General features: G+C 42.7%; 1 protein-coding gene across 4 annotated transcripts; it reads left to right on the plus strand.

Moving 5' to 3' along the window:
• On the plus strand, positions 1–26541 carry tbc1d19 (TBC1 domain family, member 19). Of its 4 annotated transcripts, XM_023966179.2 has the most exons (21): positions 4–229; positions 351–423; positions 544–589; positions 1762–1837; positions 1991–2065; positions 4311–4374; positions 7903–7949; positions 8034–8144; positions 8501–8573; positions 10751–10789; positions 13543–13655; positions 14697–14771; positions 15658–15720; positions 19181–19265; positions 19348–19392; positions 19460–19492; positions 19576–19685; positions 19765–19856; positions 23109–23224; positions 24242–24312; positions 24800–26541. In XM_023966179.2, the coding sequence occupies exons 1-21, from the start codon at positions 134–136 to the stop codon at positions 24872–24874; spliced, it is 1578 nt and encodes a 525-aa protein (XP_023821947.1). In that variant the 5' UTR covers positions 4–133; the 3' UTR covers positions 24875–26541. The 4 variants fall into 4 exon arrangements, with proteins under 4 accessions (XP_023821949.1, XP_023821948.1, XP_020567338.2 ...); XM_023966181.2 differs by lacking the exons at positions 351–423; positions 4311–4374 and having other exon boundaries at positions 1–229; XM_023966180.2 differs by lacking the exons at positions 351–423; positions 544–589 and having other exon boundaries at positions 2–229.
• Positions 26542–27041: the final 500 nt, after the last annotated feature.

Raw genomic sequence — 27041 nt, forward strand, 5'->3', positions numbered from 1 at the left:
GGCACGGACCCGACCTTGGTTGCTAAGTAACCTCTGCTGGAGGCAGCCAGCTGCAGCTGCTTCCTAGGATGCTAACGACAACAACAACAACAACAGAACAGGTGAAGCCGGAGCCCCGAACGGAACCAGGAGCATGGAGGACGGCACGGACTTATCCCCGAGCATCGCGCAGATCGTGCAGCGCCTCAGAGGAAGCCATCTACACTCCCAGCTGGAGAGACAAGCGAAAGTGAGTAGGCTAGCATCCGGCTAACGAGGATGCGGACAGCTGAGCTAGCTTCCGGTACCGACAAACATCCACCTTTCAACTTCAGAAACGCCCGACCTGTTTAACGATGGCGCTTTTCTAGGACTGTTTACATCGACCCGAGATCAAATTGGAGTCTTTAAAAGAAGATGTGCGCGCTTTTCTCAAAGCCTCCGGTTTGTTTTTAATGTTTTTTCCCCACTCATTTTCAGTTTAGCTTTAGCAGCTCGTCATCAATGTCAACAGCTTTTGGGGGTTTTCACTGTGTGTTGGTGATGATTTCCTCTCTGTTCCAGGCTGGGAAAAAAGGCTGCAGAATGCTGTTTACAGAGAGCTGCACGTGTGAGTGACAGTCACATTCAGGGAGGTTTCTGGACTCCTCAGAGACAGGAGGAGGGAGTTTGGAAACACTTCATTGATCCTTGTTGTGTTTGTGACCTCAGCAGCCCAAAGACATGTTTGAGAAGCATTTTTCTTCTATTTGTCCTCCATGAATCGCTTATAAACGCTGGGAGAATCTAACAAGTTGACAAGGCAATCGTTTGATTTGATTTGATTTGATTCATTCGTTTATTTCAAACATTCAAAATAATGCAATCAAAAATGACCAAAGATTGATACATCAAACCCATTTCAGATATTAAATAATTCAAAAATAAAGACAAATTAACAAAGACGAAAGATGGTTAAGATGACAAAATGTACAGAATTTCATATATATTTATTTTTTGCCTCCACAAAAAACTCTTTAACCATAACAATTTCAATCTCCAACTGAAGATTTTCTGAAACAAAAGATCTATCAAATTCAAATAAAATACTGGTAAATCCTCCTGAAAAAGATCCCAACAGCTGGATGTAAAGTCCCACTCCGATCATTTTTAAAGCGTTCCCATTGGTCTTTAATTATGATTATCCTGTTTTTAACCAAAATCTAACAACCTGTGTCATTTTTTAGGACATAGTTTCTGCAGAGCGGCAGGAGTTCATCAGAACTTTACCTCTGAGTTGTCAGCATTTTTTCGTCTGCTCCTGATTTACCGCGACTTGAATAAAGAAACACTCAGAAATGCCATTTCAGTGGTAGTTTTATCAGAGGAATACCACGAGAACATGTTCAAATCCTACTTTTTCATCGTCTTCAAGCTTTTCTTGCTGAACTGCTGTTGATGACTGATGCTTCCTCTTCGCCGCTGGTTAGTCCTGCTCGCCGTCATGGATGTTTAGATTAGTCCGGACGCTGTTTAACGCAGCGAGACCTTGAGTCATTCAACATGCCGTAAGCAGGCTTGATGAGACACATGTTGCATGTCTGGTTGGCCCTGACTCATCGGAGCGGCGTTGCTCGCAGGGCGCTGACGAGCTGCTTTTCAAGAAAACTCCTACTTAAGAAAGGATTTCTATCATTACTTTGGGATTTTTTTGTGCCTAATGGAGCCAGTAGTTGTACATTTTTGTCCTATATGTCTGCACTATGAATTCCTCGGTTCTCACGTTTCCCCTTGCCTCTGCAGCCAGCTGCCTCAGTGCCATCCCACCACTCCCGCCGAGCATCTCAAAGAGCCGCTGGCCTACATGCGCAAAGCGCAGGTCAGTCTGTCTCCTCGAATCTCTGTCACCTCTCACTCACACTTCCTCTGCGTTCCTGATTTGTGCGGTCTTCACCCGACGAGCATGACCCAATTTACACAAAAATGTACTTTGATATCAGAGGACGGAAATGTGTGTGTTCTCCTCTGACAGGCCAGTTGGGAGAAGCGGGTTCTCAAAAGCCTCAACAGCATGAGTACGGAACTTGGAGTGCCTCTGGCTCGCATGGTAGGTCCTTTTGGGTCCCCAAATGCAGTTTCTGTGTCTGAAATGTGGAAAAAAATAAAAAAATCAATCCTTGTGCTTAAAGTCCCAATCTGATCATCTTTTAAATCTATTTTTCAAAGCGTTCCGAGCGCTCTTTTCAGTTATGTTCATTCCGTGTCGTTTTCTAGGACAGTTTCTGCAGAGCAACAAGAGATCTGAGATGTGGCGCGAAGTTACCTTGCTTTTTCCTCCCGTCACTCTCTGTTTACACTCTCTCCCTCTAGCTTACAGCTCCTCACACCCCCAAACCTAACATGACCGTTGCAACAAAAAACTAGGCAGCCGTACGGTTTTGATCCAGATCCCAGTTCAGCCGAGGAAAACTAAGATGTACACGGATCTATTAGTCTACAACTGGATGCATCGGAATGGAGCGGAGCAGGGAGATTCTGGCCCATCTAGTGTAATAATTTCATGTCATAAATAAGCTCTTTTTCAAACGGCATCTTTTTCATCTGCTCCTGATTCACAGCGATTTAAATAAAGAAATACTCAGAAATGCAATTTTGAGCTTAATTTTCTCTATATATACAGTGAAGTCAATAAGTATTTGATCACCCTGTGATTTAGCAAGTTCTCCCACTTAGAAAACATGGAGGGGTCTAAAATTGTCATCATAGGTGCATTTCCACAGTGAGAGACAGAATCTGAAGAAACATTCAGAAATCACGTTGTACGATTTGTTAAAAACAATTTCTTTGTATATTACTGTGACAACTAAGTATTTGATGACTTGATTATCAGATAGATTTCTGATCAGCAAAGACCTGCTGTTCTGCTTTTAAATAGTCCAACTCCACTCTGCTCCTGATTCTAAATTAGTGGCACCTGTTTGAGGTCGTTAGCTTGCATAAAGGCACCTGTGCACCCCACAACCAGTCAGAAGTCTAACTACCAACATGGGCAAAACCAGTGGCTACGGGGCAATTGCCAAGCAGCTTGGTGAGAAAAAAAACAACTGTTGGAGCAATTGTCAGAAAATGGAAGAGGTTAATGATGACTGTCAGTGTCCCTCGGACAGGGGCCCCCTCACCTCGTGGGGTATCGATGATGTTAAGGAAGGTGAAGAATCAGCCCAGGACTACACGGGAGGAGCTGGTCACTGACCTGAAGAGAGCTGGGACCACTGTTTCCAAGGCTACTATAAGTAATACATTAAAACGTCATGCTTTAAAATCATGTATTGCATGGAAGGTTCCCCTGCTGAAGTCAGCCCATGTCAAGGCCCGTCTGAAGTTTGCCAATGACCATCTTGATGATCCAGAGGAGTCATGGGAGAAAGTCTTGTGGTCAGATGAGACCACAATAGAACTTTTTGGTCTTAACTCCATTCGGCGTGTTTGGAGGAGGAAGAAGGAGGAGCATCATCCCAAGAACACCATACCTACAGTGAAGCAAGGGGGTGGAAGCATCATGCTCCGGGGGTGTTTTTCTGCACAGGGGACAGGACGACTGCACTGTATTAAGGAGAGGATGAACGGGGGCTCTGTATTGTGAGATATTGGGCAAAAACCGCCTTACCTCAGTCAGAGCGTTGAAGATGGGTCGTGGCTGGGTCTTTCAGCATGACAATGACCCGAAGCACACAGCCAAGAAAACCAAGGAGTGGCTCCGTAAGAAGCATATCAAGGTTCTGGAGTGGCCTAGCCAGTCTCCAGACCTAAATCTAATAGAGAATCTTTGGAGGGAGCTGAAACTCTGTGTTGCTCAGCGACAGCCCCGAACCCTGACCGATCTAGAGAAGATCTGTATGGAGGAGTGGGCCAAAATCCCTGCTGCAGTGTGTAGAAACCTAGTGAAGAACTACAGGAACCGTTTGACCTCTGTAACTGTTAACAAAGGCTTCTGTACCAAATATCAAAGTTGTTTTACCCAGGTCATCAAATACTTATTTGTCACACTAATATACAAAGAAATTGTTTTAAAAAATCGTACAACGTGATTTCTGAATGTTTCTTCAGATTCTGTCTCTCACTGTGGAAATGCACCTATGATGACAATTTTAGACCCCTCCATGTTTTCTAAGTGGGAGAACTTGCTAAATCACAGGGTGATCAAATACTTATTGACTTCACTGTATGTGTCCTCCGTCATCAGAAAAACGCTGATGTTAAAAACCCAACTTTTATCGAGGTGGGTCTTTAATCATTCGCATGTGCAGAAAGTCCTCTCCTGTCCTGACGCTCTGGCCGTCTCCGCCTTACAGAGGCCTGCAGGCGAGCAGAAGGATCTCACCAACAAGTGGAACGAGATGGGCACAGACGAACCAGGTCTGCAGACGTTAACCAGGGCTTTGGCTCTGGGCAATCTGCCTCATCTGAAAGATTAGTGTTGATGTGTGTGTGTGTGTGTGTGTATGTGTGTGTGTGTGTGGGCTGTAACATGGCGTATCTCTAAAGCAAATCTGCCACCTCTGTGTTTGTTCTGTACAGGTGTATAGTTTCTAACTCTGTTCCATCTCTTCTTGTTGACTCTATTGCATGTAGTTCTGCGCTTACATCACGCTCCGCAACATCCTGCAGAAATATGCAAAAGTGATCACCAATTCTTCACACAAACAAAGAAAAAGCGACCCCCCCCCCCCCCCCCCCCGACCCCCGTTTTCTGGAGAAGGCACTAATCTAGTGTCCCTGGAGTGCATTCATAGTTTGAGGGGGGCATGTAATAACATTTAGGATGTATTGTTCTGGGGCTGTAAATAGTTTAGACTGAATAGAGAAGCTTTCCAGACCTCTCTCTCTCCACGCTGCGATCACATGCAGCGCCCAGTCCTTCCGTCTTAAATGGTAGCGTCGCCTTCGTTCCGCCCATGCGCCTCCTGGATTTACAGCCGGGCTGGCGGGAGGAAGTCCCACTTGGCGTGCACTTTTTCTTTTGACCCGTGCGAATAAAGCTGATAAAAGTTTACAGAAGCATCAGAAGAAAGTATGTGTGGTAAATATAGCAATAAATTAGGCTGAAATATCATGAATGTCATAAAGAACAGATTGAAAACTTCTTTTTTTTAAATTTTACATAAATATCGTGTTTCTAATAAAAGTATGAACGCGTTAAGCTGCGTTCACACCACCCTCTGCAGCGCGCATTCAGTTGATCACTTTCAACTGACCAATCTGGGACTTGATGGCGTCTCTTTTAGTAATCCTTGGTAGAGGCAGAGTTCGCATCATTAGCATCTTAAGCATTGTATTGTCTGCGTCGGTTGATGATGCTGATCGTAATGCTAGCAGATTTAGCCGCTTGCAGCTCAGTTAGCCTTACAGAAAGAGAAGGAGGAGTTAGATGCGCGTAGTGGCTGCTCAGTAAGTGGGGTCGGGTCAAAGGTGGGTGGTGAGAGCGGCGGTGGTGCCTAGACCCAGGCGGACAGCGAGGGAGGGTGGCGCGGGTTGAGGGCGGGTAGCAACGCCGCTCACAGCTTTAGTTCACGGAAAATCCCAACCGTTTCACAGCTTTCACACTATGTCCCAATTGAGGGGCAAGTTGATATTAAATAATAAATACATCAAATTTCAAGTGACTTCATCATCACCTTAACTAGTAAAATCTAATAAGAGGTAAAAAAAAAAAAGATGACGGAACCACAGAGTACGTAGATTTCTAGTATTTTGGGCTAATTTATGTAATTATAAACCATCTAGTGGCTACCCGGTGAAGGGAACTGGCTCCAATTAATTTTTTAACTCTTTAACACCAGAGCTTTAGTTCCAGTGCTGACAGTCTTTCCACTACTGGAATTCTTCAACCGTTTATTCAGTAAATGGAATCCCAGTAGATTCTGTCGCGGAGAAAAGCAGCTTAAATGTTGCATAAATCCGATGATTCTTTGTGTCAGAATCGGCGGATTCACGTTGATCGTGTTAACGGTCGAAGAGTTACGGTATGTCAAAGAGCGTGTGTTAATTAGGGTTCACCAGCAACATCTCAGATGTTAACGAGTAATGGCTGATTTCCACTGGTCCGTCTGCGTTGACACAAAAAAAGCTGAACGTTCATTCATCAGTTGGAATGTACTGAGCCCTCCAGGTGGCAGTGGTAAAAAAAATCGTTTAGCTTGTTAATAAATTAAAAAAAATATATATTTGTAACCACTGTCCCCTGGGGGGCTCCGCCTCCATTATGTCTGCGTCTGACATCCGTCCTTTCACAACGCGTTCTATTTCCAGTCCGTTGAGGCGTCAATGCAGCAAAAAGCCGGAGAACCGGGAAACGGGTTCCAGTCTCAAAATAAAAACTACAGATGTACTTTCAAAATAAATCTTAATAACATTTTACGTGTCCAGGCAATAACCAGACGATAGAAGTTCCATTTTCTCAATAGAAAAGCATAGGATCGTCTATAGCTGCGTTTACATGGACAAAAGTAATCATAATGAACGCCTGATCGGAAGGAAAATGCGTCATGTAAACACGCCGTTCAGTGAATGGAATCCCTGTTGATTCTGTTACGGAGAAAAGCAGCTTTGCGCTGATATCCAATGCTTCACGTAGGCCACACGTTACATGATGTAATCTATCCTGACATACGGAAGACTTGGTGTCATGTAGTTCCGGCCGGACACAAACCCCAATTATTATTTTTTCCTCCTTGATAAGGACACAACCAGAAAACTTGCGTAGCGACGCAAGCATTGACGTTGACTTTTCATTGGAAGTGGTCGCTTGAACGCGAGTTGCCAAGGCGTGCGTGAACTTAGCAGTAAACCTGTGATCTCCTAGTGTCAGGAGGCCTTTCCCTTGTTTTTCTTTTTCTACCAAAGTTTTGCTAAACATTTGGTCCATCTTCCCCAAATGGAACCCGCTGTGAACAACCAGTTTCTTGAGGATTGGCCTCTTTTGTCTGACTCTTAAGCCATGGACACTCCGGGCATTCGGCGCGCTGAACATGGGTTCTTGCCCGTGCATTTAGCCCATGGTGTTCACACTGGACAAGCAGGGAGCTGATTCATCTTCTTCTTGATGTTTTTCTACTGTTCACTAGCGCAAGTCCACCACCTACACTTGGAAGAGGTGTGAATGTCCAATTGGTGCAAATCTTGTGCATTTTTCTGTCTCTATTCCGATGTACGAAAGATTTGGTGTCGTAGAATTCCAGTCGGGCAAAAACCGCAATTATTAATCAATTTTCAAATAGTTGGCTCTTCCATGATCTAAAAGAGACGCCATTCAAACGTCGCCACCGAATCAGAGTCCTGATTGGTCAAAGTTCGACTTTCAACATGCGTTCAATGGCGGCTAAAAACGCTTGTGGAAACTGACATAGTGAGTCTTGATTTACATCAACTTTTCATTGGAATTGGTGGCACGAACGCTCGTTGCTGAGGGCGATTGTGAACGCAGCCGTAGTTTTTTAGTTAAGCCATTTTAACAGCGAAGCTTTAGCTCCAGTGTTATTTTGACTCGTCAAGCGTTTACGCAATCAACGGTTCTCGGGCAGATACTGACACCCAGAAAAGCGGCTTTGCACTGTCACGCAGCGCGGTGCAAAGACAATATGAAAAGCCGCTTCCCTCGCCATCTGAATCAGCGGATTCCCGTTGATCGCCCGCACGGTGCAGGAGTTAGGTACATCAAAGAGCATATGTTATTCCATCCCTGATGTTAAAGGTCACAGGCTTCTCCAGGACTGACAGCAGTTTCAGAACATTTAAGGCCAAGATGCTTTTACAGTCTTTGGAGCTTGATGTTCTGATGTCTTAGAAAATCTGAAATACTGAAATAGTGAATTCATATACTAGTTTAGAGAATCTGTGAGATCGCTCAGTGTTTCTGCTAAATGTCTTTTTTTCTTGTGTGTTTAGATTTGAGTCGCTTCAGGCCTGTTTATGCCCCTAAAGACTTCCTGGAGGTGAGTGTACTCCTTCCTGCTGCAGTCGATTATTTTTTTGTTATTCTCTGTCAGTGAAAAAAAGGCTGTTTGCTGTGTAAACAGGTTTTAATCAGTCTGAGGAACCCCAACCACGACAGCAGTGAGGACATGACCGTCAAGAGCCACTGGGGTCTTATCCAGGTTCCGCTCAACGTCAGAGACATCCCCCAGCTGGTGCGGACCCGCGCGCTTGTTTATCTCCACGCTGCTGCGCGGACACGTCTGTGTTTGATGGACTTTTACCCCGAGGAGACTTCAGAACATAATCCATATTGAATTAACCGAAAGAAAATCTGATTTATAGAGCTAAATGGGCTTTAAAATGCTCTAATCACCTTTCAGGCTGAAGAGAAATCCTCTTAATCTCTCTTTTGAGTCCAGACGCAGCGTTGTAAACAATCTTTTCAGTATCACACTTATGTAAACAATGGTAGATTAAATATAATATGATTTTTTGAAGTTAATGTTTTGTCTGGCCTTTGAAGTGGCTCAGTGGACTGAAGCGTTTGGGATGTTTGTTTGGTTTGCAGCGTCAGGCGTATTCAGAACTGAACCTGAACAACGGGCAGCTGGGGATCGACGACCACGCGCACGTCCATCCAGGTATTCACGCAACGCACTTTGTCTGGAGGATGTAGACAAACTTCTACAAAACCGTGCAGCTAAATGTCTCGGATTTATTAGCCCTTTATCAAACATTTATCCATTTTTGTTCTCCAGAAATCTGAAAAAACAAAACAAACACAAAGCAAAAGTCCCTCATCCTCACAGAGAAATGTTCACTTTAGAAGGAAAACAAAGCAAGACTTCTGGTCATTTATCAAAACACAGCCTCAAACGGAGAGAAACTCATGACACAGCACGAGGTTCAATCGTTAGTTTGACGAAAGCCAAACACAGAGGCAGACTTTGGCAGAAACCAGTTCCACTCCAGAGTTCAGAACCTTCTGAAGCCGCTTTTGGCAGCCACGACTCGGAGTCATCGCTTTTCCTGAGTGCCTGGATCTGATGACCCCCGTCAGATCAGAGCTGCAGCCCTGCAGGAGGAAGCAGAGCCTGAATCCTGCAGAAACGGCTTTCAAATGCTTTTTTTTAAAAAGAGATTCTTATTATTAAAAAAAAGGTCTAGTCACTAAGACATGTTCTTCTCAGACTGATTTTATTTTTCTGTTGAAAAACCTTTTTTTGTTCATTTTTCTTGCAAGACAGAAAATAAAAACTGAATCTGAATAAAGTGAAAATACCGTTGTTTCAAGAAAAAAATGTTCTATTTTAATAAAACTTCAAAAACAAATTCAGAGCTCAGAGGCTTAACTGAAAAAGTTAATGCAATAAAAACATAAAAGCATGAAATGAACAAAGGATCAAACAGCTAAGACAATGAAATACCATGAATTACCATAGAAGAGAACGAAATTGTAATAAATGAGTTTATAAAATACTGTAAAATGTAAAAGTTGTCTCTGTTCATTTTAGGTAGTAGCCAATAATAAATAAATAAAACAATAAACGGGTCAAATTTGACACTGTGAGGTTCTCCAAGGTTAAAAACTTTGAATCTTGACTCTTGACTACATGAAGGGTTCTAAAATCTTGTGATCAGGCCAGCATTATTTAGCACAAAAACCTGGATCTGGTGTTCCATCTTTACACACAGACACATAAAATAACAACAATCCATGGACGCCACAATAAGAGCATGGAAGCCTCTTTCAAAGTCTTCTTTTGTGTTTTTAAGTTTCCATTTAAAAAAAAAAGTCCAACTTTAACCCATTGCTTGTTTTTAAAGTTGAAAAGCATTGTTCAGTTCTTAAATATTGCAGAATGGTTACCATAAGCTTCCAGAGGATGCATGTTACTATGGTAACCATAGGAAACGGTAAATAAAATGCCTTCTGTTAGAAGTATGAACAGTGACTGCTGGCCTTGAAGGACTGTTGGATCAAAAGACTCAAACAATAACAAAGTGCTCAGATCATGTGGCTGCAGTTTGAGCCCAAACCATCACCCCTCCACCGCCATGCCTCACAGTGGCATATTTCCGCCGTTTGGAAAAGCATGTGGCTGTAAAAATGAATCAAATTCCTCTCATCTTAACAAATGCCAGTTGTTGCTAAAGAAAAAACTGCTAAAGAAGAATTTAAAATTGGGTTTTGTCACAAAGAAGCTAACTTAATGCAGCATTAAGCTCCCTGAACTTATGGAAACAGTTCTAGTAGGAAGCATTTTGCTTTGTAGATGGATAAACACCAACTTGACTGACGTTTCCTTCTAAATAAAAGTCTTAGCACATATTAAAAAAAATACAGACCATAAAAAACATCAGTTACAATCAAAAGATAGTATAACTAAGGGCATTTGAGCAGCATGAATATTGTCCTGTGTTAGTTCCAGACATAAGTGATGCTCTTGCATTTGGATTTAGTCAAATGAATAATAATAATAATGCCGTAAGCTGGTTATTTCTATTAGTGTTTTCTCACCTTTGAAACCTTCTAATGATCTAATTCTTCCAACTCTACCCAACAAAACCCCATCATTTTAGGAGTATGTGCTTTTTTAAACACAGCTATCCGTAAAGCAGACTTGCTTGTACACGAGCCGGTGTTCCTCTGTTGTGCCCCGTGGGTGTCTGGGATTTCTCCAACGATATCTCTGTAAAGTCCAGATATTGACGTTATTAAATGTCGTAAATAAAATGGACTCCATTGTTTCTGTGTTTGGAAATCATCTGATAAGTTTGCTGATGGGATTCTTTTCCCTTTTTTCTCCATGTGCAGACCTCTTTGAAAACAGCTATGTTCAAATTGGAAAAAAAGGTTGGTATTTCTATTTTTCAATCTGTAAATCATTGCTGAAAGACCCTATTAATCTTTTGTACAAGTTGGCCTTTTTTTTTCATTTAAAAATCTAAAAAAAAATGTGGATGCCAGATATCTCCATTCAGCTCCTTGTAAGGATGTAAATCTTAACACTCAAGGCCTGTTCACACCGGGACGAATTTCGCCGGCGATTTTCGCCGACGTTTAACGCCTCGTGACTAAACAAAGGGCACCAATGAGAGTGTGCACACCGACGCGAAAAAACGCCACGCGTCAAAGCGTCAGAAAAAAAAAACGCCTCGGGTTCGTTTTTTTTTCCGACGCGTCGCGTCGAAATCTATTCGACCAATGAGAATGGCGCTTTTGCACACGTGTCTGGAGCTTCTGAAGTTACAGTAAAACACCACTTGGGGGCGCTCAAACACAAAACTGCCTTGCTGAGCACACATACCAGCGAAGAAGATAGACGCCGAGTAGCGTCTACACTGCCGCGAAGAAATAATGACGGACATTCTAAAATATCCCCGAACCAAGCACCAGTTGGAGCTACTGGTGCTTGAAATATTCATGTTTTCTTTGTATGATTCTGACAAGCGCGTAAATACTTGCTCTCTTCTTCTGAGTGAAAAGCGACTTTAAGAAGCGTAAAGTTGCGCAGCGCCACCTTGTGTACAGGAGTATTTCTGTTTACATTAAGCGCCATCTAATGTCAGGGAATGAAATTGCATGTTCGCTCGGCTCATCGTCAGCGAAAATCGCCTGGGTGTGAACCAGTCCTTTAGGTCCAAACACTTTGACTCCTGGATTGAGTCCTGCTTTAAAAATGAAAGGAATGTAACTGAGCTGCAGTTCCCTTAGTCGCCACTAGAGGCTGGTTCCACAGTCAGAGAAGTTCAACTAACTTTGAGGAATAAATAAAAATATTAGTTTCTGTTTAAAATCAGCATCAATTTGAAAGGTCATTTTCACAGCCAGTAATCTCAGCCAATGACAAACGCGTCCAGTAAGTCATGTGACCCATGGAACTGAATTAGACTTTTTTGCATCACGGACCATCATAGCCTTTTTTTCCTTCGAAATTTCAGTTTGTTTTTGGTCTTTATAAGTTTATAATTTAAAAAAAACGCATGTCAATCAAAAGGCCACGCCCCCTTTTGAGTGGCAAGTTTGATCTTAAATATTAAATACATCAAATTTCAAGTGACTTCATCATCACAACAACAACTGTCAAATCTAATAAGAGGTTAAAAAAACAAGATCATGTCAGAACCACCCAATACGTAGATTTCTAGTATTTTGGGCTAATTTATGTAAATATAAACCATCTAGTGGCTACCCGGTGAAGTGAACTGGCTCCAATTAATTTTTTAACTCTTTAACACCAGAGCTTTAGTTCCAGTGCTGACAGTCTTTCCACTATTGAAATTCTTCAACCGTTCATTCAGTAAATGGAATCCCAGTAGATTCTGTCGCGGAGAAAAGCAGCTTAAATGTTGCATAAATCCGATGATTATTTGTGTCAGAATCGTCTGATTCACGTTGATCGTGTTAACGGTCAAAAAGTTACGGTATATCAAAGAGCGTGTGTTAATTAGGGTTCACCAGCAACATCTCAGATGTTAACGAGTAATGGCTGATTTCCACTGGTCCGTCTGCGTTGACACAAAAAAAGCTGAACGTTCATTCATCAGTTGGAATGTACTGAGCCCTCCAGGTGGCAGTGGTAAAAAGAAAAATCGTTTTGCTTGTTAATAAAAGAAAATATTTTTTAAAATATTTGTAACCACTGGCACCTGGGGGCTCCGCCTCCATTATGTCTGCGTCTGACATCCGTCCCTTCACAACGCTAGCTTTATGCAGGAGTTCTATTTCCAGTCCGTTGAGGCGTCAATGCAGCAAAAAGCCGGAGAACCGGGAAACGGGTTCCAGTCTCAAAATAAAAACTTCAGATGTATTTTCAAAAGAAATCTTTATAACATTTTACATTCACAGTGACGTGTCCAGGCAATAACCCACATTAACACCGCGGATAACACTGCCGTCCGTTATTTGCCATGGACGACAGGAGTTCCATTGTTTCAACATAAAAGCTAAGCCTCGTCTATGACAAGAAACATATTGTATCAACCCAGCTGGTCCGTCATTATATCCAAGCTGCTAAATAACTGGCTTCATTGGAGAGCTGTCCGTGCCCCATATACCGCACAACCCCGGACAGTCTCAGAGAGGAAGAACTAGACAGAAAAGCTAAGTCTCACACCGCGAACAGCATAGATGTCACTTGTGTTCCCAGCCCTCTCACTCATGGTTTTCAAATCGAAATTCCCCTCTTCCCATGAGTCTTAGGGACTGTAGGCCGGGCTAATCCCTAGGTCGCTACACTGTGTTTTACAAGAATTCAGTGAAGAGGGAGAGATAATGGAGCCTGGTGTTTGTTAAAGTTTTGGATGTGCATGACATGGGGGTGACAGAGCTTTTATCTTTCTTTTAATGCTTCTAACTGTTTATTATTATTTTGAATTTGTGAGGTTTTCACTATAGTATGAAAATATGTAAAAAACGGTTTTGGTCACACCGATTGATTCAATTACTTAACGTATTAGGTAAAGATACTTTACAGTTCAGCACGTCTTTTATTTTTCCCTTTTTTAACATTTATGGTGTGGTGGTACAGACATTTGAAGATGTTAAGCTCAGTGGTGGATGCAGCTGCGTTGCACTACATACATGCATGTGTCTGCACGCCTCAGTGGTCGTGGAGCAGGACAGCGCCGCGGCACAGCAGTACAGCAGGCGGGGCTGCCCCACTGGACTTCGCTCGGACCTGTGGGCCCTCACCCTGAATTCCACCAACCAGCCACAGGTACACAGGCGGAGGCAAACGCCGCCACACAGGTGGTGGAGTTGCACTCTGGATGTGACTGTTTATTGTAAAGTGGCAGCTGCGTCCATTCCCAGACTGCACACATAAGCTAAACTTTTGTGTTTTCTTTTTTTTCTTTCTTTTTAACAGCTTATCTACCCTTTGGGGGAGGGGCAACACATTGCATATAGCAGAAACGTCGAAGTTCTGGACAATCTGCTTCTATTCTGCTGTTTATCTTTGCTTCCTTGGCCTGTCCTGTATGTTAAGATAAACAAACGGTTTATTTCCGTTAGCCAAAACAGTGCTGCCGCCTGGCCGCTTGGCAAAGGCCTGTGTAAACGCTGCTGCGGTCCAAGGCCTTCTGCTGAAGTGGATTGAAGAAAACAATGCAGATTGATTTTATTTTTTTGTAAAGCTGCTTCGTGCAGCTCCGCGGAATGTTGGTACGACTCTGGAAAGCTGGAGAACAAACACTGTCTGACTGATCAACTGGTGCAGAACAACCTCTGTTTGATTCTCAGAGCTGCCGCACCCTATGTGTGCTTTGGTCTGGAAGCACCATCGCTCTCTGCAAAGGTTTCACTTTGTTTAAAATCATCAGAGTTTACACAGGTAACTTTAAGGAATATAACCTGGACTTACTTAATAGGTACAAGATGTACAGCCTGTTTCAACAATTTTGGCGGGCTGTATTTATACCCTCCTTCACGGATGCGGCTGATGTTACCACAGTCCTCCCTCAGCGGTCCAAATGACCCTTTCTGTTTCTGCTCACGCTGACAGAGGACACTTTTATTGCTCCATTTGGTTCTTTTGTGAGAACCTGCCTGAAACCGGAGGTACTTTTGAGTTTAAACATTCGCTCGGAAACGCGATAAACCTCCTCGACTTTGTCACAGTCAGAGATGGCATGAGTGTGATGAAGATTTTGGGATTTTTTATGTGTAGATAAAAACAGTTATGCCCCATATTCTTAGCGAGAAAAACAACCGTATGACTTTTGTTGAATCACACTTTGTGATTTATCTGACATTTCAGGATGTGATGCATTACGAGCAGCTAAAGGCCGGAGTAATACAACATGACCTGCTGGTAGATTACCTTATATACAAGGTAAGCTCATCCGATTAATTGATTAGCCATGGCCTTTAACCCTATGCTTTAAACTAGGAATTGAGGAGCTAAGGGGGTTGAACCATTGACTTACCTCCGGCTCCAATCAAATAAAGTCAATTAAGTTGCCATTTTTCTTGCATTACGGATGCCGCCATATTGGAGCCTGACTCGCCAATAAGCAGTGATTCGTCCGAATCAACATTTCAAGTGCCTACAACCTGTTTTCCTGTTTAAGGTTTAAACGTTCCAAAAAAACAGCGATTTACTCAACCTGGAGAAAGACTAGCATCAAAGCTAGCCTGTAATCTGACCCTGAGCTACGTTCAAATCCTCTCACTACTACCTGGTTAGAGCACTATACAGTGCGTTCGTCATTTTGTCGGTGTGTCCGAATCTGCAATTCCAAAATCCCAGGGAAATTTCCCCAAAGTCTGTGAAAAAACAGTGTGCATCGATGCTTGCAAGATTTGGCAAAAATAGCCCACAATGCATTGCGTTTGAACTTTTAAGAAAAATGTATGGGAATTCATTTTTTATAGAGCATCCAAGTTTTCATAATCAGAACACATTGAATTATAAATATTCTTTTTAAAATGTTCATATTTACTAGGTTTTTACTTTGGTAAATGGGTGACGTCATATTTTTTAATTATTAAAAAAAAACTAAAAAACTAAAAAGGTAGTGGGCATGTGTCGAAATTGCATTGAAATCCAGGGCCGTAGATGATCCAGAACTAGTTTTTAGTGGGTTAGGGAGTAGTGAAGTGACTTTTGACCTTTAGAACCAGTGAGGCTAAGGGGTTCTTGATGAAACCAAGTAAAAAAACAAGTTCCTAAGTCTTTCACAAACTTTCTAATTCTTCCAAACTGCTCTGCTCGGCAGGATGTGAAGCTCACCGCCAGCAACGATGACTACTACTTTGTGTTTGAGGATTTTCTCTATCAGGTACTTCGTTTATGTCATTAGTATTGTTTGAATAAACGTCGAATGGTTTGTCTTTCATCTGTTTTATATCTGAATGTCTCACATTCACAAACCATCCTGATAAGTTTCATAGTTTTGGGCAAACTTGGGGACCGGTTATCTAGATGGGCTCACAACGACCGACCGCCTCCGTGAGCTGTTTAATGTGCACATAGCAGTCGTTCACGACCAAGCCGCCGCCGCTCCTTCCTCCCATGTTTTACCAGATAAGCGCCCGGCCGTTCTCCAAGATTTGGCCGGCTGAAAGGTTTAGACTTAATGACACTGGCTGCACGATAGCATTCATCTTTATCTGCTGTTTAACACTCAGCCCAAACAAGGAAATGGCCTGGTGTTATTAGCTTCCCTGGTAGTCACTGCTCTGTTTGCCTTTGACATTCAGCTGATACACGAGTATATTTATCTTTGTACTCAGCCGAAGGGCTTTTTAGCTGCTGTCTTCTTCTTTCTCTTTCGGCTTTTCCCATCAGGGGTCGCCACAGCGAATCATCCTTTTCCACCTCACTCTATCATGGACATCTTCTACCCTAACATTAGCCAACTTCATGTCCTCTGTTAAGACATCCATGTATCTCCTCTTTGGCCGTCCTCTTGCCCTCCGGCCAGGCAGCTCCATCTCCAACATCCTTCTACCAATATATCCACTATCCCTCCTCTGAACATGTCCAAACCATCTCAGTCTGGCTTCTCTGACTTTGTCGCTGACACAGGCAACATGAGCCGTCCCTCTGATGTACTCGTTCCTTATCCTGTCTAACCTGGTCACTCCTAAGGAGAACCTCAACATCTTCATCTCTGCTACCTCCAAATCAGCCTCTTGTCTCTGTCTCACTGCTACCGTCTCTAACCCATAGAGCAGAGCTGGTCTCACCACTGTCTTGTACACCTTTCCTTTGAGTCTTGCTGGCACTCTTCTGTCACACAACACTCCTGACACTTTCCTCCAACCGCTCCAACCTGCCTGCACTCGCCTCTTCACCTCTTTTCCACAATCCCCATCACACTGAACTGTTGACCCCAAGTACTTAAACTCCTGCACCTTCTTCACCTCAGTCCCCTGTAACCTAATGCTTCTACCTTGATCCCTCTCGTTCAGACACATGTATTCTGTCTTACTACGACTGACCTTCATACCTCTTCTTTCCAGAGCAAACCTCCACCTCTCTAGCTGTTCCTCCACCTGCTCTCTACTCTCACTGCAAATTACAATGTCATCCGCAAACATCATTGTCCAGGGAGATTCCTGTCTTACCTCGTCTGTCAGCCTGTCCATCAGCATAGCAAACAAAAAAGGACTCAAAGCTGATCCTTGGTGTAGTCCCACCTCCACCTTGAACTCCTCTGTCTGACCTACAGCACATCTCACCACCGTCATACTTCTCTCATACATGTCCTGAACTACTCTGACATACTTTTCTGCCACTCCAGACGACCTCATACAGTACCACAGCTCCTCCCTCGGCACCCTGTCATACGCCTTTTCTAAATCTACGAACACACAATGCAGCTCCTTCTGACCTTCTCTGTACTTTTCCATCAACATTCTCAAAGCAAAAATGGCATCAGTGGTGCTCTTACGGGGCATGAAACCATACTGCTGCTCACAAATCTCCACCTTCTTCCTAAGCCTGGCTTCCACTACTCTTTCCCACAGCTTCATTGTGTGGCTCATCAACTTTATTCCTCTATAGTTGGCTTTTTAGCTGCTGTATGCCTCTTATACAACTCTGTACCTAACTAAGCGGCACATGAGTGTCTGAAAGACAAAGCCCCAGCATCCGTGTCAATATTGACAAATGGTGAACTCATCATTCAGCAGAAGAATGTTGTTCTAATGTGCTAAAATGTCTCAGGTATCCATGATACGCTCGTGATTTGTCTCCAAATGTAAAAGGTCGTGTATGCATGGTCAAGGACAAGGTTTTTCTGCCCAATCACACAAGATTTCCTGTGATTTCTCACAAACACGAGGGAAGACCTCTTTATTGAGTTAAAAAAAAGGAAGTTCCAAAGCTCCAACTGATCAGGTTCAGCTATCTATTGATGATTACGTAGATCAGGTGCCAGTAGACGTGCAAGTTTGTAACCCTTCTGCTTTCCTAGGCACTTTACCATTGGGAGTTGGGTCATCTAGACCCACTAGACAGTGTGCTGAACCTTTTTTCTTCAATGATTTGTGATCTTCACTGGTGTCCATGGATTACATGAAATCTTTCCACCTTTATCCACCTTTGTCATGGTAGGGAGAACACGTCAATGTAAGGGTGGGGTCATCTAAGATAGCACAAGGGTTAGAGAAAAAGCAAAGATCTGTAGTCAATGCTGGTAGTTCTTATTTTATCTCTTAAATTTTTTTTACTAGCAATTCTTGTATAAAAATGGTTTAACAGGCAAAAACATCGATGCTAGGAAGATTTCTTTTACGAAAAACATTTTCTGAGAAGTAAAGTGGAGCTACTTTCAGTCACAGTTCCTGCCAGTAGTAGTGCACCTCAGTAAGTATGCATTTTGGCTCACTTTCTGGCTCAAGGGATTGATCTTGGTATTTCGCCTAATTTGAAGAAACACAGCTATGGATAGAAAATCGTGCCAAAAATCACTGCTAAACTAGCAGTCCAATCAATACAAAACATTTTAGTGTAAAAAAGGAAAGCTGAGAGAAAAATAGGAGCTAAGGAGAAGACGGACAAAATTATGGAACTAGTCGCATGTACTGACCAGCCGTTCTCTTTCGTGGAGAACTTATGTTTTCGGCAGCTGATAAACTATTTGGAGCCACGTTATGAAATACCCAGCTGCTGTTACTTGTGACACACATTCAGTAATTACTAAATAATAAAAGTTTGTACTTACACATTTTTTCTTCTTCACCCTTGTGCTATCCTAGGCACGTTAACATTGGGAGTTGGGTCATCTAGACCCACTAGACAGTGCGCTGAACCTTTTTTCTTCAATGATTTGTGATCTTCACTGGTGTCCATGGATTACATGAAATCTTTCCACCTTTATCCACCTTTGTCATGGTAGGGAGAACACCTCAATGTAAGGGTGGGGTCACAAGATAGCACAAGGGTTATGTATTCAAAAAATATTGGTAGAGTATCGGTATCGGCTATTAGAGTTGAAGTCCTTCCTTTTTGTCAGACAAAAACTCCATTCCCCCAACCTTGGTGCCAAGTATCAATGCTGCGTAGAAGATCATTCAACCTCAGCAGCTTGTGAGCCCAGCATACAGTCAGCCTCTCAAACCTCATAGATCCCAACCTGGTAAAGCTCAACCAAAACCTTCAGGACATACAGGAACCCTCCATTCTCTAAAACCTTAAAATCTCTTCCAATCCTGGATCCTCATAGTTTCGACCCTCCGTGTGGTTTATACATCGCCCTTCGCACGTCACCGTGTGCGCCTTTGTGTCTCCAGGTGATGTTGTGTTTCTCCCGAGATACTGCCGTCTTGGAGCACTTCAAATACAACAGCGCCACACCTCCCAAGTCCTACATCCACGGTGAGAAGATGTACCCGTCTGTCATTAACAAGTCATAAAACTTTAACCTAGCTAGCTTCACTTTTGTGTGTTGGCCACTCAGGAAAAGTGGGAAATGAAGAGTTTGCCGTTCTTTATCCTCCTAATGGTAAGTTGTAAAACTGTTACAATATCGATGAGACCACTGCGTTCATTGGAAATCTTGATTTGAACAGGGGTAATACCTTTTCATGGCTTCTCCATGTATGGTGAGTATGCTATATGTCTAGAAGAATCTGTACAGTTGAACAGAAGGTACCAGATTTAGTTGGAATTGATGTTTGTCCCTCAGTGGCCCCTCTATGCTTCCTGTACAACGAGCCATCCAAACTATACAGCGTCTTCAGGATGATGTACATCCGCTACTTCTTCCGATTGCACTCCATCTCCTCCTCTCCCTCGGTAAGTTCCAGCACGCTAAACTCAGAGAAGACGCCGGCCGAGCTCTCTAAATTCGGTGGCGCCGATGTGTCCCCTGCAGGGCATTGTGGCTTTGTGTCTGCAGTTCGAGCGGCTGCTGCAGGCTCACCTGCCGCAGCTCTTCTACCACCTCCGACAGATCGGGGCACAGCCGTGAGTTAGCTTTTCTTCTACATCTGCTGTCACGAGGATGCTTTCCCAGAGGGTTTAGCCGATGCTTTTATCAAAAGTTATAGGAAACAAAAATTGGGCGCTTCGTAAAATTGAAGTAGTGCAATTTTTCCCTAACTACGCATTTAAACCCTCAACCAATTTTTTGTCTTCCACTGAGCTACAGCCTAAAGTAATAGTCAGAAGGGTCTTGCTGTTTTTTTTCTGGACAGAAAACTTATTGGGTCCCTCTGAGATACGACAAGTTTGTTATCGACGTCTAATCTCCATTTGGGCAACTGAGATTTTCCTGGAAAGTTTCATCATTTTACTTGACGACTTAAGCCTGATCATAGTTTTCTTGAGAAATACTGCTAATTTCTAACATAGAGCTGAATTCTCAGATGTTTGCGACCTGTTAACGAAAATTTGAGAACAATTATTTGCAACGTCTGAGATCGCTGATTTGTAGGGTACCGAGCCCCGTTTTTGTACGAGCCCCGGGGCCACATTCTTCAAGACCGCAGGATCGTTAAGAACTGACCTGAACGGTTCTGCTATCGGTACTGGAGAAGTCGCTTTTTGTGTGTCCCACAAAATATAAACGTTATCTGCCATATTTAACTCACCAAGTCAGTCAATTTTCCTTTAATTAATGATGATGTTAATTTCGCTGTTTTCGCTGAACAGGAGAGGTTTGTCTGGCTATTTGTGTGCACGGGGGTGGGGCTGTTCAGACAGTACGCGCAGCGCGCACACACACAAGGCAAGGCAGCGCACACACGTTCAGTAGTGATCTCGTAGGGAACACGTGAGCGCCCCCCCAAAAAAATCCTTTCATCCCCCTTTATACTAAGAACACCCATTTCAGTGTAAATTAATGAAGTTCGTGTCAATGAATCCCCACCATCCTGTCACCTTGCTGCTACAATGACCGTATGTTGCGCTGTCTGTGAACACACTGCGCGCGGGGGGGGCTGCACGCGGAGCAAACAACGAACAGGTGGAAAGGCGGGGCTTAGACTCACCGCTCATGGTTCCAGACCCGCGACCTAGCTGCTTCCTAAAACTTAATAATATTAATAATAATTAATAACTTATGATATTCGTCATCCATTAAATTAATATAGTTTATTGGGTTTACTGGTTTTAAAGAAAAATAAAGAAACAGAAAGGAGTCTGTATCAAAGTGAATTTGTTTCCATCATCTCACTTAACTTAACTCTGGGTGTTTGTCTTCTCAAGGTTGTGGAAAATGGACAAAAGATCAAAGGAAACATCACGCTTATTAAGAAAATAAAAATAATTAGTTTAAATAATTAAATAAATATCCTTTCTGGAACATTCTCGTGTATAAAGTAAAATATTTTGTTAAAAAAACAATGTTGTTGCAAAATGAGGAAATAAAACACTTTATGTTCTTAATTTATTATTTATTTATTTTTCGTCCTCGTAAAGTATCGATAAGAGTATCGTTAAAATACCGGATCGATAAGCAGTATCAATGAGAGTAGTAGTACTATTAAAACCTTAACGATACCCATCCCTACTGATTTGCGAACTTTACAAATCTAATGGAGTGCAGTAAAATAATAATATTGTGGGATTTAAAGGGCCTATATCATGCTTTTCTTAAGCCATTTGGAGTAAACTAAATCCATATATCTGATGATATATATTATCTTTGGCACACTAAACAATAGGCCTGCACTATAAATTGTAAATTTATCATTATTGCGATATCAAGCTGTGCAATGCGCATGTCGCAAAAGACAGCGAAAGCAATCTTATGGCAGCTTGAAGTGTTTAACGTATCAAATAAATCTATTTATACATTTAACCAATCAGATGGAGCCCTATCCTATGTAGATAAGGGTCATTTGGGGAGTCATTAAGTCGTTACTTTTGTTTAAACTGTTGTAGTGAAGTGTTCATAGCAATATTGATCACTAAACTTTTTTTATAAACTATGCGTTATTTTCGCAGCTCATTTTCCTATGTGGAAGTAAGACGACTCGCTCTCTGAGGCTCCGCCTTTCACTCTTTGTGAGTGCCGCCCATTTCATGAGGTCAACCTCGAGTCGGCCTTTGCAGTGCGTCTGCGTTTTTCCCACGAAAACAAACAACATCCCAACTTTTACAAAGATGGATGGGCATATTGTGGAAAAAAAGGAAAGTGTTTTGCCGATCACCGCTAGCTCCTCTGACAAAGTGGGTGTGTCTGTCGGCCTGTGGGCGGTGCTAGCAGCGCAGACTCTTCCTGGAAGGGGCTGTTCCTCACTTTGTGATGTCACAATGTGAGAACCCGCTTGTTTTCATGGATTTGGGGGGCTGGTGCTCAGAGAGTGCACATTTTTAAAAGAATACTCTGTGTGAACGGATCAAAATACTGCTTTTGGGTTGGTTTTCATGAGGAATTAAGAAGATAATACATTTGAAATTAAATGTATTATTAAGTAGATAATCTAAACAAACCAAATGGGAAATAAAGGAGAAAAAAAGAAAAATAAACACCAAATGGGCCTCTGTCACCGGAGGTAAAGAAATATTTTCAGTAAAGTGTCAGTTCTCATTTTCAAAGTATTTCATGTGACAAATCTGATTTCTTTCAAAATCTTTGTTTTTTTATCTGTTAAGTATTATTGGTTCTGATGTCCTGTTTTAAATAAAAGGTATGAATAATGGTAATTATAATAACCATTCTGACATATTTAGACGAAATAGTAAGAACCGCCTGGGAATCGTTGATCTTGATTTGTGAATCAAATCGGACTGCAACCCAAGTAAGGATCCACAGGCCTAATCTAACACATAAAATGGCTTTTTCCCTCACATCGACCTTTGACCTAAAGACTGAGACTGGTTGCCTAAGCCTGTTAGTCCTGACGATGTCCAATATACATATAAATATGTCTCCTCCATATCATAAACAGCACCAAAAAAATTCTATTTTTTTCCATTTGTGTTTTTTTATGTGTGTTGTGTTGTAATTACTATAAAGGTTCCTACCACTCATCAGAAATGACGTGCTACTGCCATCTAGTGTTGCAACAGTAGAAGTACGTGTTCATTTCAACAAATAAATCTTAATGCCTGAGATTGGGAGCAACTTTTTCATATGTCAGTCCTCTTGTTTTGGACTGTGTTGCAGATGTTTTCACAGCCAGCTGTGTTGTGTTGCAGATGTTTTCACAGCCAGCTGTGTTGTGCTGCAGATGTTTACACTGCCAGCTGTGTTGTGTTGTGTGTCCTCAGGCTGCGGATCGCCTTTAAGTGGATGGTGCGGGCCTTCTCTGGTTACCTTTCAACAGATCAGCTGCTTCTGCTTTGGGATCGAATCCTCGGATATGATTCCCTGGAGGTGGTTGCAGGTGAGCGGACGGCGTACGTCCTAACACAGTTCACATGATGCAGCGCCAGCTCCTTTTTTTTTTTTTTTAGTTTAAAGACCCACTTTGAGTTATTAACATGTTCTTGTAGCATTTTTTGATAATTGAGGACATTTATGAACAAAATGAAGTTACACATGGCTTTTTTGAGTATTTATTTATTCAAATTTTTGTGAATCGGGAGCCGATTGTAAAGATGTAAACATACAGCTCTCAGTTGTGACTGACAGAAAGAGGGGGCGGGCTTGCTTCGCGCCAACAGTCCAGCCCACAACTCAGAGGTGACTTTCGAATGAACTGCTGCCGTTCTGCAGAAAGTATGTCCTAGAAAACCACTCGTTTGTTTTCATTTTGGCTAAAAACGGCATCATCCTAATGAAAAGACCACTTTGAAAAAACTTTGAAAATAGATCAAAAGATGATCAGAGTGGGTTTTTTAAATTAATGAAGTTTTCCGTGTCAAGATTTGACTTTATTAATATCATAGAGGAGTGTCATATAAGGAGCCGGTTTAGCTCGTGCTGGTTTGCGGCGCCTTCCGTCCGTGAAACCAGGGTTCGACTCCGGGCTGCTCCCTGTTCCCTTCTCCACCTCTGCCGGTTCCAAGCCCGGCTTGAGAAGGTTGCGTCAGGAAGGGCATCCGGCGTAAAACATTGCCAAATCTACCATGCGACTCGTTCGCTGTGGCGACCCCTGATGGGAGAAGCCGAAAGTGGAAGAAGATAGAGGAGTGTCATATATGATATATAGATGCTTAAATACAGAGTTTAAGCATTAGTTGTTGTTGATTTGTTGAATTTTTTTAATTATTTAATCTTATTTTCACAATATTTTCTGTAGAATGTTGCCTAAATGGTTCTACTAAAGTACTAAAATCTATCCGTACCTTTTTTTCGGGATGTTTTTACGATTCTATTATATTTCTATGCGGTAAATAATAATAATAATGATAATTTGTACTAGTAATTGGATTGAATAACAGCTCTCCTCCTGTTTTAGTGCTTGCAGCTGCTGTGTTTGCCTTCCGAGCAGAAAACCTGATGGAAGTGGCCTCGCTAGCTTCAGCCGAGGTACGTTTCTGCCAATGCAACGTTGATTAAAGAAAGCAGGATTTGCGTTACAGTAAATAACAATGCAGCTCCGACGATTGCCCCCCCCCCCCCCCCCCCCCCCCCAAGGCTTCCAGAGAGGGGCTTAAACTACAACATAGTGCAGAGATGCCCGTCGACACTATTCTGCTGGCTCATTTTCCACCTGCCCCAGCTGAGAGAAGCTATCATAACACACCGCTCCTTATCTTATATTTAGAAGCTCCAGCCCAGCGCAGAAACATTAAACCTGCACCTTAAACATGATAGGGTTCCTAAATTTAATCTTCCAGTGATCTCAAAAGGACACCTTTTTTTTTTTTTAATAATAATGTTTTACTTCCCAAACGTTTTGCACCGTCATCACATTGTTAGCATTTTCACGAAATCCCTTCTCAAGAAATAAAAGAGGAAGTGGAGGAAGTGTGTCATCAGGTTTTTGTGTTTTCTTCTGACCAACAAACTCCAGGCCGTCCTCGCCGACCTCTCCACACTGAAGGTTATGCCGCTCATCCAGATCTTTCTGTTCGCCACGGCCATCTGACATTGGACGACCAAACCCCCCCCCCAAACGGAGCTGCGCATGGCTTATTGAGTAAAAATGACCTAAATACGAGCTGCACACTTTGGCTGGAGGCAAAAGGCCAAGCACACCGTAAGCACCATCAACGGTTGATAAAAATATACCATGTCATTAGATATGTGTGCATAACCTGACTCTGCTTGATTTGAACACGGCTCGGATCAGCCATGGACTGTAAATGAGAACCGGACCGAGGGGACTTTGACCTTACCCACAGAAAATGCCTTGCTCCAAGATTCGCTCACCATTTTTTTTCACGCCATGTTGTAATCAGAAACTAGTGATTGGTCCGAGTCAGTCTGAGTCGACCTCTCTATGGCGACCACTCCCGCCAATCAGGAGTGAGCTTGTAGGAAAGCCACACCCCTACCACTTGAAAGCAAGCTAGAAGCAATCTGTCAAAGGTTTGAAACGCTTGACATGAGATCACATACTTTTATTGAGGCATCTGATTGGTCAGTTTATGGCGTGAAAATAAAGTTGGATTAATAAAAATATGTTAAAAAGGGTTATACTGACAAATATAAATCCTGTTTATTTCTCTCTAGAAGTCAATGGGATTTTGGCTTCTTGGAGCCGGCTGGTACTTCCTGTTTGGAGTGCGAAGGGGGAGGAGTCACTCAGTTCAGTCCTCGTATACAGTCAGTGAGATCAGCCGAGCTCAGCAGTCCATGAATTGCATAAAGCAGCTTTTATGTTGTGACAGTAGCTCCAAGCTCGCTTACCGAAGCGATAATTCGCTCCTGCAGAACGATCGGCTCTGCGACTCCTGCTCGCTGTACCAGAGTCGGACCACACGGTTGCAGATACAGATAATCTGTCAGAAACTGGAAAAAAAAAAATATAATAATAATAAGCCATGTTTTCTTTTAATCTGATTAGCTGCTTCTGCATATCCAGTTTGTTGCATTTCTGCAAGACCTGCATTTAAAGTCCCACTCTGATCATTTCAGACCTATTGTAGAAGCGTTCCCAGTGGTCTTTTTGTTATGATGATGCCGTATTTAGCCAAAATCAACAAACCTGTGTGGTTTTCTAGAACATAGTTTCTGCAGAGCAGCAGGAGCTCATTGGTTTATCTGCTTCCACTTCCCATCATCCATCTCTTTACACTGTCTCCCGCTAGTTTACACCTCCAACCTAACATTATAATATTGGAGCTATCCAGCCGTACAGTTTTGATCCAGATTCCAGCTCAGACGAGGAAACTGAAGACGTGCACGGATCTATTCGACTGCAAGTGGATGCATCAGAATGGAGCGGAGCAGGAAACTCTCCAACAGCATTTTTTGGCTCCTGATTCACAGCAATTTGAATCAAGACTTAATCAGAAATTGAATTTTAAAAATAATCTTTTTCATCACAAGAAAAATGCCACATGAAAAATGTTAAAAACACTGTTTTCTTTAGAGTGGGTCTTTAAAAAAGCTGTTTATGAAAAAACAGCTTCACTTTTAAACTGCTGAATTTGACGCTTGCAAAGCAAAGTTCAGTTCTGCAGAAGCACCTTCAGTGCCATATTTGCAATATTAATATTAAGTCCCTTGTCTTTTTATATATTTGTTTATTTGTTGTTGTCGTTCTGTGTTTGGAAAGGATGTTCTTTTAAAATAAAAGAAGGTGGATGAGGTCGTGCCGCTGCGTTGTCTTTCCTTCTGCTTCACTGAATATTTCTCGGAGGTCATGTGGTCACGTAAATATTTGGACAGGCCTCAGAAGCTCGCCGTTGGCGCTTCTAGAGAAAGCAGAGCGCAAGGTGACAGGAGGCCCCTGGCCCTCCTCTCACATGTAGCATCTGCTCTACTTCTCCTTCGTTGCCACCCCCACCACCCCCCCTTTCCACCTCCTCTTCCTCGTATCGAATTCTGCTGCTCTTCTCTTTCGCCGCCACCTCCCTCTCCTGGTCTCCTCTACATCTGCCACCTGTTTGTGAGGACTCCCACGGCTGACTCTTTTATCGCTCATGCGTCTCCTCTTGGCCCCCACATGTCTGCTCCCCTTGAAGACCTGCTGTGGGGTTTGACTCGCGGCCCCTCCTGGTGGCCAATGTGCTGGATTACAGGGCCGCGTGCCCTCAGTCCATCAACACCGAGAAAGATGTCTTTTTAAAAAGCACATCAGGTACAGC

Source organism: Oryzias latipes, chromosome 18, assembly GCF_053564925.1.
Source record: "Oryzias latipes strain Hd-rR chromosome 18, Olatipes_Hd-rR_3.1".
Lineage (NCBI taxonomy): Eukaryota > Metazoa > Chordata > Actinopteri > Beloniformes > Adrianichthyidae > Oryzias > Oryzias latipes.